The following is a 17105-nucleotide window of genomic DNA, read 5'->3' as shown; positions in this document are numbered from 1 at the left end:
TCATGTTTAGAGGTCTCTAATAATGTTAAAGGGTGCGCTACATTTTGTTTATTTTTTCAACTTTCTTTTCGTCTTAAATAAAACTCTTTTTGGAGTTTCCTGTCTGCCCTCCAGCTTTACTTGTATATGCTTTTGCAGCCCAAACACTGCCAATATCCATTGTGAGACTATATCCGTTATAAGTATGCAACACTGCAATGCAATATACGTATAAGAATTATTCCATAGATAAATACGCAAAGATAAAAAAAAAATACACCATGATGTATCATAATAATAATGCACAACAATGTGCACATAATTTAAAGTGACACAAGAAGAAACGGTTGAAAGTTTAAAAAGTTAAGTAAGCTCATCATAAATGAAGCAGTTCAATTATACACGTGCACCTATGAATCAATACAGTATATCATATACTGTATACAGTGATTTTATCTGTCTTAGACAGGAAAGGTTGTGCCTCAAACTTACATAAATACGTTTATTTTTTATTGTGTCCTTATTGAATAAGTTGAACTGAACTATTTCTTGACAACCTGGCAATAACTTTGCGCATGCGTAGTAGCTCACCACACCACATGCGTTTGAACCATCAGCGAATCGAAAGTGCACAGACAAAAACCGGAAATGTGACATACTTTTACAAATCAGAGCCAATCTTCAAAAATAACAAATTAAAATAAACAGAAGAAATGTTAGACGAGTTGTGTAATGAAAATGATATGGCGATGAAGTCGAAGGAAAAAAGGCGTAAATGCTATTCAGTGTAGCTTAAAATTGTCATTTAGTCCAATAACTGAAATATATATTTTTAAATAATTAAATACAACTTTTGTTATAGCATGCATATATTTTAAGGGCAAAGGCGCTGTTCTCAAACACATCTCAACAGTCTACACAAGACCAACGCTTCGGCGATGTAGCATTATTTTGAAATTGTCCGCGGAAGTTGCTGCATTGGTTCTTGCTAGCTTAGTTGTGGTCAGTGGCTACACAGCTGCGGCGGCGCAGCATCAGAGCGCGGTTCCTCCCGTGGAAGGGAAGGCGTGTGATACCGTAGCGTCGTCACACATTGACTAAACGTTACTGCTGTATGATTTTTTTTCATCTTCTCCTTGGCGGATTTCCAGCTGGATAAAGAGCTCCCCGCCTCTCAGCCAACATGGGTTAGACACACCGCGACCCGTGGATTGTCCACTTTGTGCACTTGAAGCAAGGATGGGGGGGATCGTAGTTGTTTTCTTGCAGACGTCCTGACAAAGACGGCGACTGTGAGGAAATTTGGGGATTTTGCAGCCGTTTCTTCTTCTTTTTAGTTCCATGATTGGGTCCACATCACGCGTGTGTGCCAGACGAGGAGAAATGTTGGCAGAATTGCTGTGCAGCGCCGTGGCTCTGGTCCTGTATGTCAACACTCTGGGTGCAGATTTCTGCTATGATGACAGGTACTTGCATGGACACACGTCACTCACACGACACAGCATCTTCACTATACCAGTGAGCCGTGTGCCTGTTTCAATCAAGTGCAAGGTGAATTTAGTGAAAAAGCGCACAGTTAGAGCTTGGTTCAAGTTCATGTCTTATGGTCATTGTAGTTTCTGTAGGAGGAGAGATCCATAGTGTGCATTGTGTCCCCCACTATGTCCAGCAAAGTTCTTGTCAGTTTTCCACACTGTGTGGAAATAATTGATCTCTGGAGAAGAAATCACTGAGTCTCGAACAGTCCAAATGTGCAAGCTGCTGGAACTTTCAAGCATTGTGTTTTTTTCATCTACTTGAAATAGACTGCGTTGTCACTCTTCAATGGAAACCATCATTTTAGAGAGAAAAAAAGGACAGCACCATTTGATATTTGATGGCTGAGTGGATGTTAGTTCCTCAGGCTCATTTATTCCCCATGCACACTGTGATGTAGGTCAGAGGCTTCTTTGTCGCCTTTACTTTGCAACCCTGATTTTTAATAGCTGGTACAAAGGGATTCATGATGACTTCTAGTTATTTTGGTCAAATATAGAGCAGGGTTGGGTATTGTTTACATGTTATCTGATACCGGTGACAATTTTTTAAAATGGTGTGGGTACTTTAAAAAAAAACAAACATTAGGGCCGGCATGAGACGCGATACATGAAATTGGATCTATGAGAACGAGTCAAGGTTTTAACTTTGCTTAAAGTACAATGAAAATACCTATACAATATATGTATTGCAATCTACTAATATCATTTGCACTACGCCACGCTCTTCTCCACTCTGTGTGTGTGCTACCGGTCCTGCCTTCACGCACTGAGACAAAGAGACTGTATGACTGACAAAATGTCTCACTCCATTCATGCCGTTGTTTTATGGACAGCAGCACCAGGGTACTGAAAGCAGTGCACAGAATGAACAGACAAGCATGCACATAGCAATACAGTATATTGAGGCCGGCAAAATCATCAAGTTCATTTTCATTTATTGTGCGATTAATTAATTAATTTATTATCATCCCGGGCCTAGTGCCCGCGAGCCATTTTTTTTCTGAACAAGAAATATTGTCATGTTTTAATCTCGCAAGATCTTGTGACACACCTAGTAAACATACAAATTTCTGTCTACAAACAGTGGCTTTTTATTTTTCTGGGATATTGTTTCATGCAAGTTGAACAGAAAAGTAATTTAAATACTTCAATAATATAAATAAAATTGTCACTAAGTAATAAATGCACCAGAACAGAGACCTGCAAAGTATGGAAACAAAAAAAAAAGGCTGTGCACACATATGCAAGCAAGAGTGGGGAAATATTAAGATGCGCCATGTTGGTAGGCTCCTACCCAGAAAGACTGTGAAAGTGCACTTATAGAATCAAAAGGTGTTGTACAGTTGAGCCCCACCTATACGCGGTTCATCCTTCTCTCCCCCGCATATCCACAAATCTCTTTTCTATGCTTTAAATTGTAAATAATTAGTATTTTTATGGTAACTTAAATAGAAAGTGGTTTCATGGTGCTATCCGCAGGGGGACAGGAGTGCCGCAGCTACTTGTATAAGTCCGGCAGAGGATGCTATCTCACAAGTCAATTCTCTCACGGTTTTCCAGCAGGAAGATACTTTGACAAGATGTGATGTGTACATGTTCTGGAAGTACCAAGCTCTATACTGTATGCCTGTAATTGTTTCGTCATGTGTACAGCTGAACTTAAAATATGTTGAAGCATATTACATACTGTATTACATTTTTAGAGCATCTTATGGGTGCATCTATTTTGTTTTTTGTGGAATTTTTCTGCATTTGCAGGGGTTTTACTTTTTTGGGTGGGCACCCCCACATATGGTAAAATCAAAGGATATGAGGCCACTTTGATATTTTATTAACCAATCTATGTCGATATGTCATATTTTAGTCATGATGTTACATTCTTGTAAAATTGCTGATCTTTTCCCATGTTTCTTGTTGTTTCTGTTAGTTTTCTTGTTTAATTGCCCTCTTAAAATATGCAGAGAGTTGATTAAAAAAATCAGTTATGGGCCGCAAATGACATGCGGGCCATGCTTTCGACACCCCTGTCCTAGATAGACCAAATCAGTATGAACACAAACATACGGTATGAACATCGCAAAAGAGGCAAAAATGTACACTGTCTTCCAAAGTCAAAGCTGATGTGTGTGAATATCTTGTTTTGCCTAAAACACTAAGATAATCGGTCTGCTTTCACAGATGACTAAAGAAATGAAATAAGTATTCACATTTGAGAGGCTGAAATCAGAGTATATTTACATTTTAAAATCAAAAATACCAAATTAGTTGTCGATTAATTGGATAACAGATTAATCACTGATTAATGGATTCATTGTTGCAGCTCTACTGTGTTCACGTTCCGTCTATATCCGCTGTAATTCTGCAATGTACTGTAAGCCAACACTATCTGCATCAACAACCTTGTGTGTATTTCTGCCATATGTACCGCGACTATTCCAACACAGCCAGAGGATACAGTTTAGTGAAACAAACATTACATTAACACCCTCCACATCAACGGCTGCCGTATGTCCTTTACAACCCTGCTAACTGCTCTGTATATACAACACTTCCTGCACAAGAAAAAAAAAAATCTTTTCCTACGGCAAGCTATTCTGCTGGTGTAGTTTTTTCCTGTCGTGCGTTTGCTGCGTTTGCAATCTGTGCTCAGGAGGAGGCTCCTATTTTAAGACAGATGTTGCATGTCCATAAAGCCGTCAAGGAGTGCTATCAGAGAGGTGAGAGGTGACTGCGGTAGAAAGCAAACAACCTTCAAAAGTTTTAGTGGAAGACAAGCACGCCAAACCCTGATTAGTCTGTGAAGAGATGTTATTTATTGCCTCATGAGTCGTGGGCCAACCTAGTACGGGGCTTCTCACACAAACACTGCAATCCCAGCCAAGGATTTTTCAGTATTTTATTTAATGTGTTCTTATGCTTGACAGGTTGTTCTTTGCAGGCTGTCCGTCATCCAGCTCAATCTGTTCTTAACAGCACGTGTTGAGCTCGGGCTCGTAATTAGCAGCCGTCTCCTGTCCCCTCAGGCTGCATTTGTGGTGAGAGAGCGGTAGGGAGAGGCGTCTGAGCCAGAGATATCTAATTTGTCAAAGTAAAACAATCCCAGACCCACAGGGTGATGTTACTTGTTAATGTTGAACGTGATGATTTGGGAATGCAAAAGAAGCTGTCGGCGTGGAGAACACTATGTGTGTGAATCATGACATGTTCACCTGCAAGGCCACAGCCTGCAGATAAGATAGAATTGTAGAGCGCTTTGCATAAACTGGTCAAGGTTATGAATCATAGAACATGCAGATTTTGCCTTCAGCAAAGCTTCATTCAGAGGACTTAAATATGGACACTCACTTTGATCCTAAGTGAAGAGACAGGCTATGTTTCCTTGTGGATCTGGCTGGGAAATCAGTGCACTGCCAATGACAGTCAGGTGAATATATAACCAGCAAGGAACACATTATATAATAGACCTGAACATCTATTCACTAGTAGCCTCAATATAGCGTTACAAGTTCTTATTCATCTCATGGTGAAGGGTGTGCTTTAAAGAGAAGAGAAATTTAGAACAAAGTGTGCCAAGTCACACGTTTATCTTGTCAAAAGTCTGGTTTAATCCTTTGCATTTCACAGGGTTGCTGGTCACTGGTCACCACATTGAGTAGACCTGCACAATCAAAAGAGAGCTATACGCCTGATCATGATTTTAAGGCCAGATGAAAAATTGCAAGAATGTACATTTTGCACTGTTTGCTCTTAAGGAGCGACCAGTCCAGGGTGTAGCCCGCCTCTTCCCCGAAGTCAGCTTTGATAGGCTCCAGCATACTCCCGCGGTCCTAGTGAGCATAAGCGGCATAGAAAATGGATTGATGATCTTCAGGAGGTACTAAGTTGAGCTTGAAAATACAAAAAGAAGACATGGGAGTGAGACAAAAAAAATTGAGCAAGCAAGTCTTAAAGTGAAATAGGCTGTTCATCAGCTGATCAAAAGTTTATACCCCAAAAATGTGGATTCAATGTCATTTCTGTCAGGTATTCACACTGTCTCGAATCTCCACTTGGGCATCTCTGTGTGCAGTTTGCATGTTCTTCCCGTGAGTGCGTGGGTTTTCTCCGGGAACTGCGGTATCCTCCCACATTCCAAAAACATGCATGTTAGGTTAATTGGAGACTCTAAATCGTTCATAGGTATGAATGTGAGTGTGAATGGTTGTTTGTCTATATGTGCCCTGCAGTTGGCTAGCGACCAGTCCAGGGTGTACCCCGCCTCTCGCCTGAAGTCTGCTGGGATAGGCTCCAACATACCCCCGTGACCCTAATTAGGATAAGCGGCATCGAAAATAGATGGCTGTATGGTATTCACACTGTCATGATCTCTTGATGGCAAAGGCAAAAAAGCTTTCTCTCTTTCAACGTGGTCGGATTGTTGAGCTGCATAAGCAAGGCCTATGTGAGGATGTGTGAAGGTTGCGGGTCAAGTTGTAGCCTTGGTTGGCAGTTGTGGTAAACAGTTGGAGAATGCGAGCTGAACCGCAGTAGCTTTATTAGAGAGGTTGGGATAATTTCACCACTGATGCACGTGGCCGGGAGCTTTCACCGGGTGACAGCAAATATTGCTGATTATTTTGTTTGTACATGAGGTCATCCTGTTTTTTGTTTTCTTTTACGATGAACTCTGAGTTACCTACCAGAGTTCATTTCAAGTGTCAATTTCCGAGTCCTTCCGCTACACAATACATCTTAGAATAGACAAATTCCCACAAGGCTCGCCTGCACCCATAGCTGCCCCTTCTTTGGCCCTTCATATCATGGCAGTGGTCTGTAACTCTATACTGAAGGATGGACTGGTTAGCGTTGTGGTTCTGTTGAGAGCCCAAGGGCGGCAACCCGGCAGTCTGAGCATCTCCTCATTTTTCCCGGTCTGGGTTCGTCTCTCTCCTCCCTGTAATTACTGTCCTGCCTCCATCTCTCTCTCTCTCTCCATGTCTGCCATCCATCTAAGCCTTCAGGCTTCAGGCTCCATCATCTAACGACTGCTTGCACATGGTCTTGTGTGCTTTTTCTCCCTTTGTGTAGCTTAAAGATGAGGATTTGGTGTGGATGAAGAGGAAGCTAAAGAGCTATGCCAGGTTTATGTCATTATTTATTTGCCAGGATGAAGGCATCAAAAGTCTTTTGAGAAGACTTTTGCTACTGGACGATTCTTTCAAGCAATAAATAAGGGATGTTTATAGGAAGCTGCAGCCGAGGATAGGACCGCCAAGGTCCCCGTTTTGTGGTGCCACCCAACTCACTCTACACCCGACCCCTAACAGGGAACGTTAGCTGGATTAGACTGTCGTGAGATAGTTTAGTTTTACCTTTCTACATTTGGCTAGTGACCGAAATGACAAGATCGGGGGTACATGTAGCCAAAATGAGTTTTCTTCCAAGGGCTGACTGGGCTGACTAGAGGGAAGTCTGCGCTTATCTGCTGAGGCTGCTTCCCCCACGACCCGACTCAGATAAGTGGAAGAAGATGGATAGATGGATGGATATCAGAAGCTGTGACATGTTCAATAGCAGTCAACCCCAATTGGTTGTCATCAGGTCGACTTTAGTTGTGAAGTCACTGAAAAACGGCCCTTTAGTGCAAAAACATAGCATTTGTAAATAAATAACTTTGGCGCGTTGAATGTTTAGTTGTCAAATATACTTTTTTTTAACATTACAACCTGTTACTTGAAAGAAAAGGAAAGCCATCACACTGACTAATAACGTCTTTTGGTCCCAAATGCTCGGCTGTCGCAAGCATCAATACTAATAAAATCTAGCGGGGTCATGGATTCCGTGCGCTGTTACAAAGAGATCTAGAAGGAGAAGAGAAGGTTACCCTTCCAGACGAGTGTGGGGCAATATTTCAAGCAAGTCGATTGTCATCTTGCAATAGTGATTAACCCGTGGACCACCTGCATGTTTTAAATGATATCAAGTTGCGAAACAAGAAAATAGACAAATATTATGTTGGAGTACACTCCGTGATGTTATAGAGAGGAGATCAGCAAAATAGATGGATGAATCAATGAAGACCTCCCTGACTGTTTTCATTCTGACTGACCATCCAAATTTCCTTTCAAATTGCTTAATAATGCCAACGGCAGTAACCAATCTGTTGCGGTCTAATCATGTCACAGAAAGAGATCATTCTCCAATATGTTTATACTGCTGTTGAGACCGTCTTTCCATACACCATGCCGGAAAGATCCACTCAGAATGTGACCACAGATAGATTAGAGCTCCATTTTGAGAAGCTCGCATTTTCTGACGAATATGCAATGAGGGTAAAAAAAAATGTTGCAACTGTAAGGTAAGCCAGGAAAAAAAACTTTGCCTCTAAAAATATAATTGACGTGTTTTAATACAGTATGTTTGTATGTCTCCCCCCTTTCCCTGGACCCTATGGAATTGCTTCAATTCTATAGAGTTTGGCATTTTACATGGAGGGAGTTCATGGACGGGTCAATAGGAAAGCACTGACAAGATACAATGCTGCTTTTTCCCCCTCATCACTGTCAGCAGAGGCTCCTCTATTAGTTGTGACCTCCAGTGCTGTTATAAAAATGTTGCGACTAAAATGCCAAGAAAATGTGCAATGGGAAAATGGAGACAGTGCTTGCATCGTTATTAGGAGGGAGCCTCTCATCTTCTGTTTATAATGAGTTAGTATTTACATTTTCCATCGATCAGATCACATAATTAGTATAAATACGCACGGTGAAATCTGATATTATGTCCAATTTACAGATCTGATCAATGATGTCATAAACAACCCATTTGATGCAGCTTCCAATATTTGTAATGTTGCCGTTGTGGAACTTCTTCAGATTGAATGAAGATAAAGCAAAGCAAAGATAATAAAAAAAAGTTTCGTACAAATATGCCATGAATACAAAATGACAGAAAGAGTGATGACATTACTGCGGCTGCATTTTAAATTGCGTCCGTTACATCTCAAACTTATTTTGTGTACCATACGGACGCCCTAAAATCTTAGTAACCCTACAAAGTTATTTTTCCTAAGTTGTCATGCTCCAGTGATACCAATGGACACTACCTACCTCCAAATCCAGATGGTGTCTAGACTCGTGATAAACGTGATACAGACACGACAACTTGATGTGGACTTAATCACACAGTAAGGACCTGCTGCCCTTGATTACAGGGGCAAACAGCAATCTACTGATGTATGATGCTGCGTGTAAGGGGTTATTACCGGCTTCAACTGATTATTTGTGATGTGCCACATTGGTGGCCCGTGACCTGCTGTGTGGCTGAAAGCTGCTCATGAGCAGCCACCAAGCTCGCAGTGTCTTCAAATCCCAGGCAGGAACAAGCTGCATAAACCAGGCTCTGATGCTTTATAATCACTCGACTGGTGTGCAGCGGGAAGTTATGTAGAATTCGTTTAAGCTTGCCTGTTTGTGGATTGAAGCGTTAAAGATCAGCGGGGCTGCATGGCACAACCTGTCAGCCCTTAGTCCTGTTTGGCTCTTCTTGAGTCTCTTTGCCATGTGTTTTAATTAAAAGCCAACAGATTATCTCTCCTAATACACCACGTGGTTATAGCGGCACACATGTACAGTTGTGCGCACAGACTTGCACACAGTGATAATAATCGCCTTAAATGGGAATAAAATGCAACACTGGACTGGATCATCCAACAAGTAAATCCTTCACATGGTCAGTATTGCTGAGCGGACATTGAACGCAGCTACCCAGTAATGCGAGAAAAGCTTTGACGCTGCCAAGGAATACACTGTGTGAAAAAGACGGATCTAATGTGCTCTTTGACCAACAAAATGAGATTAGAGGGATTTATATCCAATAACGTGGTACATCTGTTGTGTCAGCTTTTTGCATTCCCAAAGGGAGAAGTGATTGGTAAATACCGACTATAGGTTATTCTCCCATCATAAGACCTCCAGTGATTTGACTCCTGGATCTGAGTACTTAGCAGGTCTAGACAAGGGTTTGTATTTTGAACGCTAATGCAGGCTGATGGCTCTTAAGCTGTGGCCACTCTCAGGCTCTTGGCCCTCTTCATATTAATAGGATTAACAGCACTGTGGATGAGAGGGGGCACACAATGTAAGCAGAGATCCCTGAGCTGTCAGAAACTCAAACTCCCTTGGCCCCCCATATCTCAATAAGATGCTATAGTTTGCCCCTTTTCATTTAGAGAGGGGAGAAGGCTACTCCGCTTGAATGAGCCTCTCCTCCTCAGTGGCCTACCTCTCGAACAAAGAGCACTGGCTCGTTTCATTAAGGTTATGACACGAGTTGGCCGGGTCAGTGGCATAGCCTTTGTCCATTGTAAGGGGAAAGGGTTGTGTGGTCCTGCTGTTCCCCCGCACCCAAACAGCAAGGCTGTTTGTGCCCCAACGGAGGAAAATCAAACATTGATTGTAGGGCAAAGATGCCAGAGCTCGATGTTCACAGTTTGAACAGAGCTGAAATGCTGCAGCTTTGCAGACCAAATCTGTCAGAAGCAATTTGGTGAACTTGTTACAGAGGTACGTGCTCTGGTTAGCATTTTTGGAGTGGTGAGACAAGAAGGCGAGCAGAAGATTCACCGTGAGTGGGCTAACAAAAACTTTATTGTTTCTTGTGCGATGCGGGCTGTGCTAGTTTTGGGTGGCATTCCTTTATAGCTGGAAAGATGATGTCATCGTCAAAGCATGAAGGTGCTTGACAACAGTTAATAAAGGAAAATTGCACTTTTTTGGAGATTTTACCCATCATTTATAATCCTTATGTGAGACATTAAAACAAGTCTTTCTGTTTTCTGTGCTCATTCATTCACATAATAAGACACAACTATTCTGCCTAAAAAGCCCGCTATTAAAAAACCTCCAACAATGGTTTTATATACATGCTGTGTCCATGTAGTAAAAGGCACATTCATGACACCATGTACTACTTACAATATTTTACTGTATTTTAAGCATTAGCGGAACTTCCTTCCTGGACACACTATTTCACATAGTGACATGGAAACGAAGGCTAGGCTTAGCTTTCACTTTTCCAAACTCAGAACAAAAACACAACAGCAGTAGCGGCAGCTGCAGTATGTAGCGTTACCTTTCCGTAGTGGCCTGATGAATTGTGGGCAAGACGCTGACACGCTGTGAGCGAATGAATGGTGAAGCTAATCGCTGGATGGCTAGTAGCTAGCCGGTGTGGTGTGACAACGCCAGTAACTCAGTTCTTCAGCGTAACAATGTTCATAACAAGAATAATAACCATGTTGCTGTAGCTTGGTTAATATGCAGGTCACATTATGTAAATGGAGTGTTGTTGGTGTTTTTTTTTCTTTTTCTGAAGCCTCTACGTGCATTCTTAGCTGCTTCTTTTTACCTGTTTTTATATCTTTAGAACGCACAGAAAAGAGAAAGACGTGTGTTCGTGTCTCACGTAAGGATTGTGGATGATGGGCAAAATTCCCCAAGTATTGCAGTTTTCCTTTTAAGAGTGGGTTGGAAAAAAGACATCAGGGTTTTGGAAGCTGACTTAAAAGGTTGAATTCATTTGGTTAAAATGTGAACATATGAGGTTTCAGACTTGGGGTCTTGCAGTTGCTTTGATATTAGCTTTTAAAGCTTGATTATGGGTTACATTATTGTGGAATTTTCCAAAATAACACCATTTATTGAATTTGTTCTGTCTTATACGTAATGCCCTTTTTTTGCTCTGCTTTCTTATTTGGGCTGTTAATTGGCATCGATCCTGTATGGTTTTTCCATAGTGCAGACGGATGGAAGCACATGGAAGACTGCATTGTTAGACAATCACAGATGCAGGACTTGTTTTGTAAGCCTTTTTTCAGTCCCTTCCTACGTCTGAATATACCAAACCTGTACCAACCTTTAGGACATCACGTTTTTTACGATGAACTAACTCTCAGCCTCAGGGAGCGTTTCACAAACTGATATGATGTTATGATATGTGTGCATACCATCACTTTCCCAATAGGAATGCTAAGAAACCAATTATTGAATTTCATTGCATGCTTTTAAATGTTTCACTGTGATAAATGTCTAAGATCATATAATTTATGTGGTAGCATATTGTTTGGATTTTCCATATCTTATCGGGCCTGGCATATATGGATTTCGGGTGCAGGTTGTTAGGTTCTCATGAGGCAGATGAGTGTGAAATCTTTCCAGATGGTAAATCCACTTGTGCTGTATTGTATTTCACAGACGGAGCCAGCTTTCTCACTCCCTGTCTCTCTTTCTCTTGCTGTCATTGGGAATAAAATCACAGCAGAGACAGATTGATGGATTCTTGATGGTTTACAGGACTGGTTTATTTTGGCTGAGCAGTGACCCCAAGTGTCTCCGGCCGTGGTGTTTCTCCTCATCACTGACCTTCGCATGTCACTTTCCCCTCCAGCTATTCCTCCAAGTGAGCGCTTCCTCTCTGCCACCGAGATGGATACACACAATTTGCGCGAGTTTATTTTTGATTTGACAAGGAAGTTTGGGTAGAGAGAAAATGACTGTTTTCCTTTTACCAGCCCCTTAAGTCTGAGGATCCGTTCTCTGACAGAATAATGAGGGATCCTTAAATCCCCAAAATACGTCTCTAAATGTAGTGTTTATAGAGGAACATTCTGTAATGTAGATTCGGAGAAGTGTAGATATTGATTATGAGTACAGTGGGACCTCTGTTTTCAAACACCCTAGTTTTCATATTATACGTTTTTTGACAAAAATGTCTGCCAAAATTTTGCCTGAGTTTCTGTAGCCGAGGAGAAGATAGATGAATTGCTTATTGGCCAGAAAATTGTAATTGGTGCAATCGTAGTGAAAAGGTTGTTTTCATATTGCGGCTCCTTTGCATGAGGCTGGATAGCCCCTCGAAAGTGACTGTTCTGCACAGGGCTGTTGAGAAGTTTCAAGAATGTTGTAATTCTTCATCCTTGTGGTATTTTGACCAAAGCATGTCACAGACATTTTGTTAAGACACTGATGAACTGTTTTGATCTAAAAATTCTCAATATATTCTTCCCACCACTCAGCTTAGACTGTCTTGACTGTGAGCTCCAGCTGTTAAAGGTCTTACACAGGCTACCTGATGTGATGTTTGTAAGGCCCAAACCCCCACCGGATGCCCCAGATGGCACCTCTGAACATGTCCAACTTGTGCAGTGCACATATTTCACCAGCACATGGTTGAAACATCAGCTTCTGTTTTAATTAGGAAGCAGTTGGAGCAGTCTGAAGTCTTGTAAGCTTTATTTTTATTTTTTTTAGACTGCAGCGCTTCCGGACCCTTGCCCTGAACATCACACTCTTATTCATGCTTCCTGCTGTCATAAGAATGCTGTTCTCAGGATCTTTTTAAGCCTCATCATCAGGATAGGATTAAAACGGTTTTCTTAGAAGATGACAAACTGTGCCATGATGGGGATGAGAGTAAAATAATTACCACGCACAGAGCAGTTGATGAAGCTAAGCTGCGCTTTTAGCTCTCAACCTCTGCTGCGCATTTGGTAAATTTGCTAATTGCAGCCCATCACTCCTCCTGAGTGGCAGGGCTGATGATTTTGCCACATGCTAGCTAAAGAAAAGCAGGCAAGGCCCCGGGTACCTCACATGTGGACTCCATCGAGACACAGCTCTGTTGTGTGGAAAGAATAGATGTCCACTGGCGTTATGATTGCGTCACCTCCTGAATCGAACATCTTTCAGCTCTTATTATTCACTCTCCTTGGGGGCTACCATCCATCAGCAGCTGCTCATTGATTTGTTTTCAACAAAATAATAAGCTGTCATGTTTTTTTTTCCATGTGAGAATGGAGATGACTAGCCCTTATTAGGATTCCATTTATATCTTCCTGTCACTGTTGTAGAGTCATTCATCCCTTCAATGACGAGTAAATCAATAGTGGACATGAATGTCCTGAAGTAGTATTGTAATATCACTTGTATATACACTGGATCCCCCGCATATTTTCTTTCAGCATTAGCAGCTGTTTTTTTTTTCTGAAAATAGGCTGTTTTTTTTCTGCAGAAAGCATATCTCATTCACCCTAATTTGGTAAAAAAATATATATAAATACAGGTAGAATGTACAGCATACATGTATCACTGTTAAAAAAAGCCCACAATTTTTACATGTTTATGTCATGCTTCACTGATACTGATACATTTTGTTTGGCGACCCTTGAAAGCACCATAGTTGTGTGCTGTGAGATGCAAAGGTTTGTTTGGCGATGGAAGCACTTTTCTTTTTTATAGTCCATCCAACCTCAAAACTGGCAGCAAGCTGAACAGTAGGTAATTTATAACTGTCACTTTTATTGCAAATGTTGATCTGAAATCAGAGAAGAATATCAATGTCAAGCTATCTTATGGGCGTCACAATTTCTGAGACGGTTTTGGGGCTGATGTTGATACTGATAATGGGGGCTATCTTTGTGTATCGCATAGAGATGCAACGTACACAGCGTTAAAACGCTGAAATACGCGCTCTAAAGCTTGTATGAAAAAAAACAGAATTTTCTGTCTGACGGGCCCTGACAGCGTGTTTCGGCAAGAGCGTTATTCTCATGGGGCACTAAAGTGTCGCGTTTTATGGTTTTACAAAATCACAGCTTACCATTGTGTAAAAAAATGCAGTTTCTGTCACCCTTTTTCTCGTTGTCTTCTCTGCTGCAGCCGACTGTCAGAGCTGCACCTCGCTGGTCTGACACTTAGAGCCCTCTAGACATGAAATAACACCCCTGTAGTCAATTTACACTTGTATTACACACACCCACACTGGGGCCAGTTACTCAGACACAGACACACACACACAGGAACGACGCGACAGAATCTCCGCGCAGCAAAAAAAGTTAATGTTTCAGTTACATATTCGCCGATGTCCATTTAATACGTGATATGTCGGCCCGCCGATTAATTGGTCGATCTCTCGTCTACAGCAGATATGATTTGTACAATACTCTGAGTTGATGTTTCCTGAGACAAGGGAATACAACCCCACTAAACTGTAATGGTGCATTAGCATGTGATCTAGAAGTATAGCTCACCAGTTTAGGCACGTCTGCGTGAGGTGGTTTGAGTCATAGATTGCTTTGTTATGTTTTTGGTGAGTCAGCAAATTAGTCTCTTAATACATATACATTTTTTTTTTTTTAACTCACGATAAGACTTTCATAGACGTTGGCTCCTTCCGTGACCATTCAGCAAGCTGTAATCTCCATAGTTTCTATCTAATCCAGCTCAAAGCAGATGGACAAACATACACAACAAGACTGACAAAACCACATGAGCTCATCTCTTGTGGTCCAAGAAACAATGACATCAGAAGAGACTGCACATCTTGCAGCAGAAAGATGATTTTTCATGGGGCTTTCAATTGTTATTAAAACAGACATTTGTCCCCAAGCTTTGAATAATGACAGATTTGTGTGACTCATTAGAGGGTTTTCTGTGTAACTGTCAATGGGCGCCCATTGGCAAGTCAGATGACACATAAACCTTTTAGCCCCCTTTTCTTAATCCATGACCATCAATTTTTCACTGACAAGTTATTCGGGAATGCTCAAAAAAGCCACATGATTTCCAAATTCATGACTAATCCAAAAGCTGTCAAGGTGCCAGCTGGCCAATTACGTTTCGTGGGGACAAATTTGAAGTATAGTTATTGCAGTACATCAAAAATACATTTGTCTTGTTTGGGGGAAAAAATTAGACGAATCCATCATAATGGATGGTGCAGTGTGTACTTTTCATACCACTTGCTTGGGTGTGTTGAGTGAATGGTACAATGCTGTGTAACAGTATGCATCATCCATTGGCACCAGCAGTCCTGGCAAGCATCAGACCCAACGTAAACATTGTTGCATCGTGCACTACATGTTGACATGATTTATAAGCGGAGACTTGCTGGCAATACAATGTGCAATGTCAGGCGAGGTTTGAACTGTAGCTCCATTGTGAAAACTGTACATGTGTAATGCTTGTTTGATCAAGACTTCAAGTTACTTGCTCAGTGCACTGTAGGCCTTGTGTTTCCTGTAAAAACACTCAGAGGCTCCGAATTGTTTGATTCAGTGTTTGATGGATGTACTCGGCCCACACCTGGTTTACCTGCAAAAAATATTTCAAAGTGAAGAAATTATAGCATTTTAATCATTATCACCCAACTCACTCTGTAGTAACATTTTGCAGTTGAGTATACAGTAATCCCTCGTTTATCGCTGTTAATTGGTTAAGTGTATTTCCACGAAGTTTGATTCCTATTTAGAAATGGAATATTTTTGTACTTAGAAAACTAGCATAGAAAACCTCTTTCTGACCTTTCAAATATGGTCTTTAACATTATTAGAGCCCTCTAGACATGAAATAACACCCCTGTAGTCAATTTACACTTGTATTACACAATATAGTAGATATAATAAGACTAAATAAGCCATTTAAGACAAGTTTCTGCAGTAACTGCAGCAACAGTAGCTTTTGTTTTTATTCAGGATTTTTGTTAGGGGTTATTGTGCTTGTGAGATAATTCACACCTGCAATAAAAGCCTGTTGGTGCGGAGATCAAGTCTCACCGATGATTACAGTAACATTACAGATGTGGAATACTACATATCATTCACAGCGTCTTTGAATGCGTCTTCTGTATGCCTTATATTTGTATTTTAGTTCATTTATCCTTGTTTGTTCTTGAAAATGCTTAATTTAGGCCCAAAAAACATACAATGTGCTTCAATTTGAATATATTTAGACTAATAATAGGCTGTATTCAAGCACGAAACGGTATGATTTATTTTTGAAATATTATGATAGAGTGAAGCTGCGAAATCTGAACCACGAAGTGCTGAGGGATGACCGTGTTGTTAAAAGAACAGCAACCAAGGGATGTGAAATGATCTAACCAGCAAACAGCTGGTAAATGATTTGTTTTGACTCTCCCAGAGGCTTCATGAAATGAGATGACAAGCCAAGCTCTGAGGCAAAGTATTGGTGTGCACGGACGAATGCTTGATGACCTACATCAATACGACAGGACAAAGTTCTGAATATCATACTGCCATGTCTTTGCTGTTGACTCAGACAGGCCGTTTGCTTTTATTACAAAATAAATATCAGTAGTCCCTTGTCTTGCCACATTTGCGACCACATGGTATGTCATTACAAAGAAAGCATGTTTAATTATCCTATCATCATAAGCGACATTGAAATGCAAAGTAAAGGTTCTTAATCTACAAAAATGGAGTCCGAACAAGATATTAAAGACATCACACGTATGGTTTATTTTACACAGGTTTTAAAAAATATATGATGACCATTTTGTGATGTTGTCATGACTGCAATACAGCACACGTTTTAAAAAATGATGCACCATGTGTCCTGTAGTTGTGCCAAATACTGAGATTTGCTGCTGGCAAAACCTTAATAATTTGTTCCTTTGACATGAATAATATAAGTAGGGGAAAGCAATGTGTTAGCAAAGTGTTGGCCATGCTGCACGGGAGCCTCTCTGGATGGTGACTCTGACTTTGAAGCATGGCAGAGGATTTCATTAATCTGTTTACATGGACCTAAT

General features: G+C 41.0%; 1 protein-coding gene across 1 annotated transcript in view; it reads left to right on the top strand.

Moving 5' to 3' along the window:
- The first annotated feature begins 1028 nt into the window (after positions 1–1028).
- The window catches only part of tmtc2b (transmembrane O-mannosyltransferase targeting cadherins 2b), a 106418-nt gene continuing 90341 nt past the window's right edge, over positions 1029–17105 (top strand). The window contains exon 1 of the mRNA XM_054777253.1: positions 1029–1445. Coding sequence (XP_054633228.1) covers positions 1321–1445 — 125 coding nt within the window. The 5' untranslated portion in view covers positions 1029–1320. The remainder of the gene's footprint in view (positions 1446–17105) is intronic.

This window comes from Dunckerocampus dactyliophorus, chromosome 5 (assembly GCF_027744805.1).
Source record: "Dunckerocampus dactyliophorus isolate RoL2022-P2 chromosome 5, RoL_Ddac_1.1, whole genome shotgun sequence".
Taxonomy (NCBI): Eukaryota; Metazoa; Chordata; class Actinopteri; order Syngnathiformes; family Syngnathidae; genus Dunckerocampus; species Dunckerocampus dactyliophorus.
This window is presented reverse-complemented; position numbering and strand designations above follow the sequence as displayed.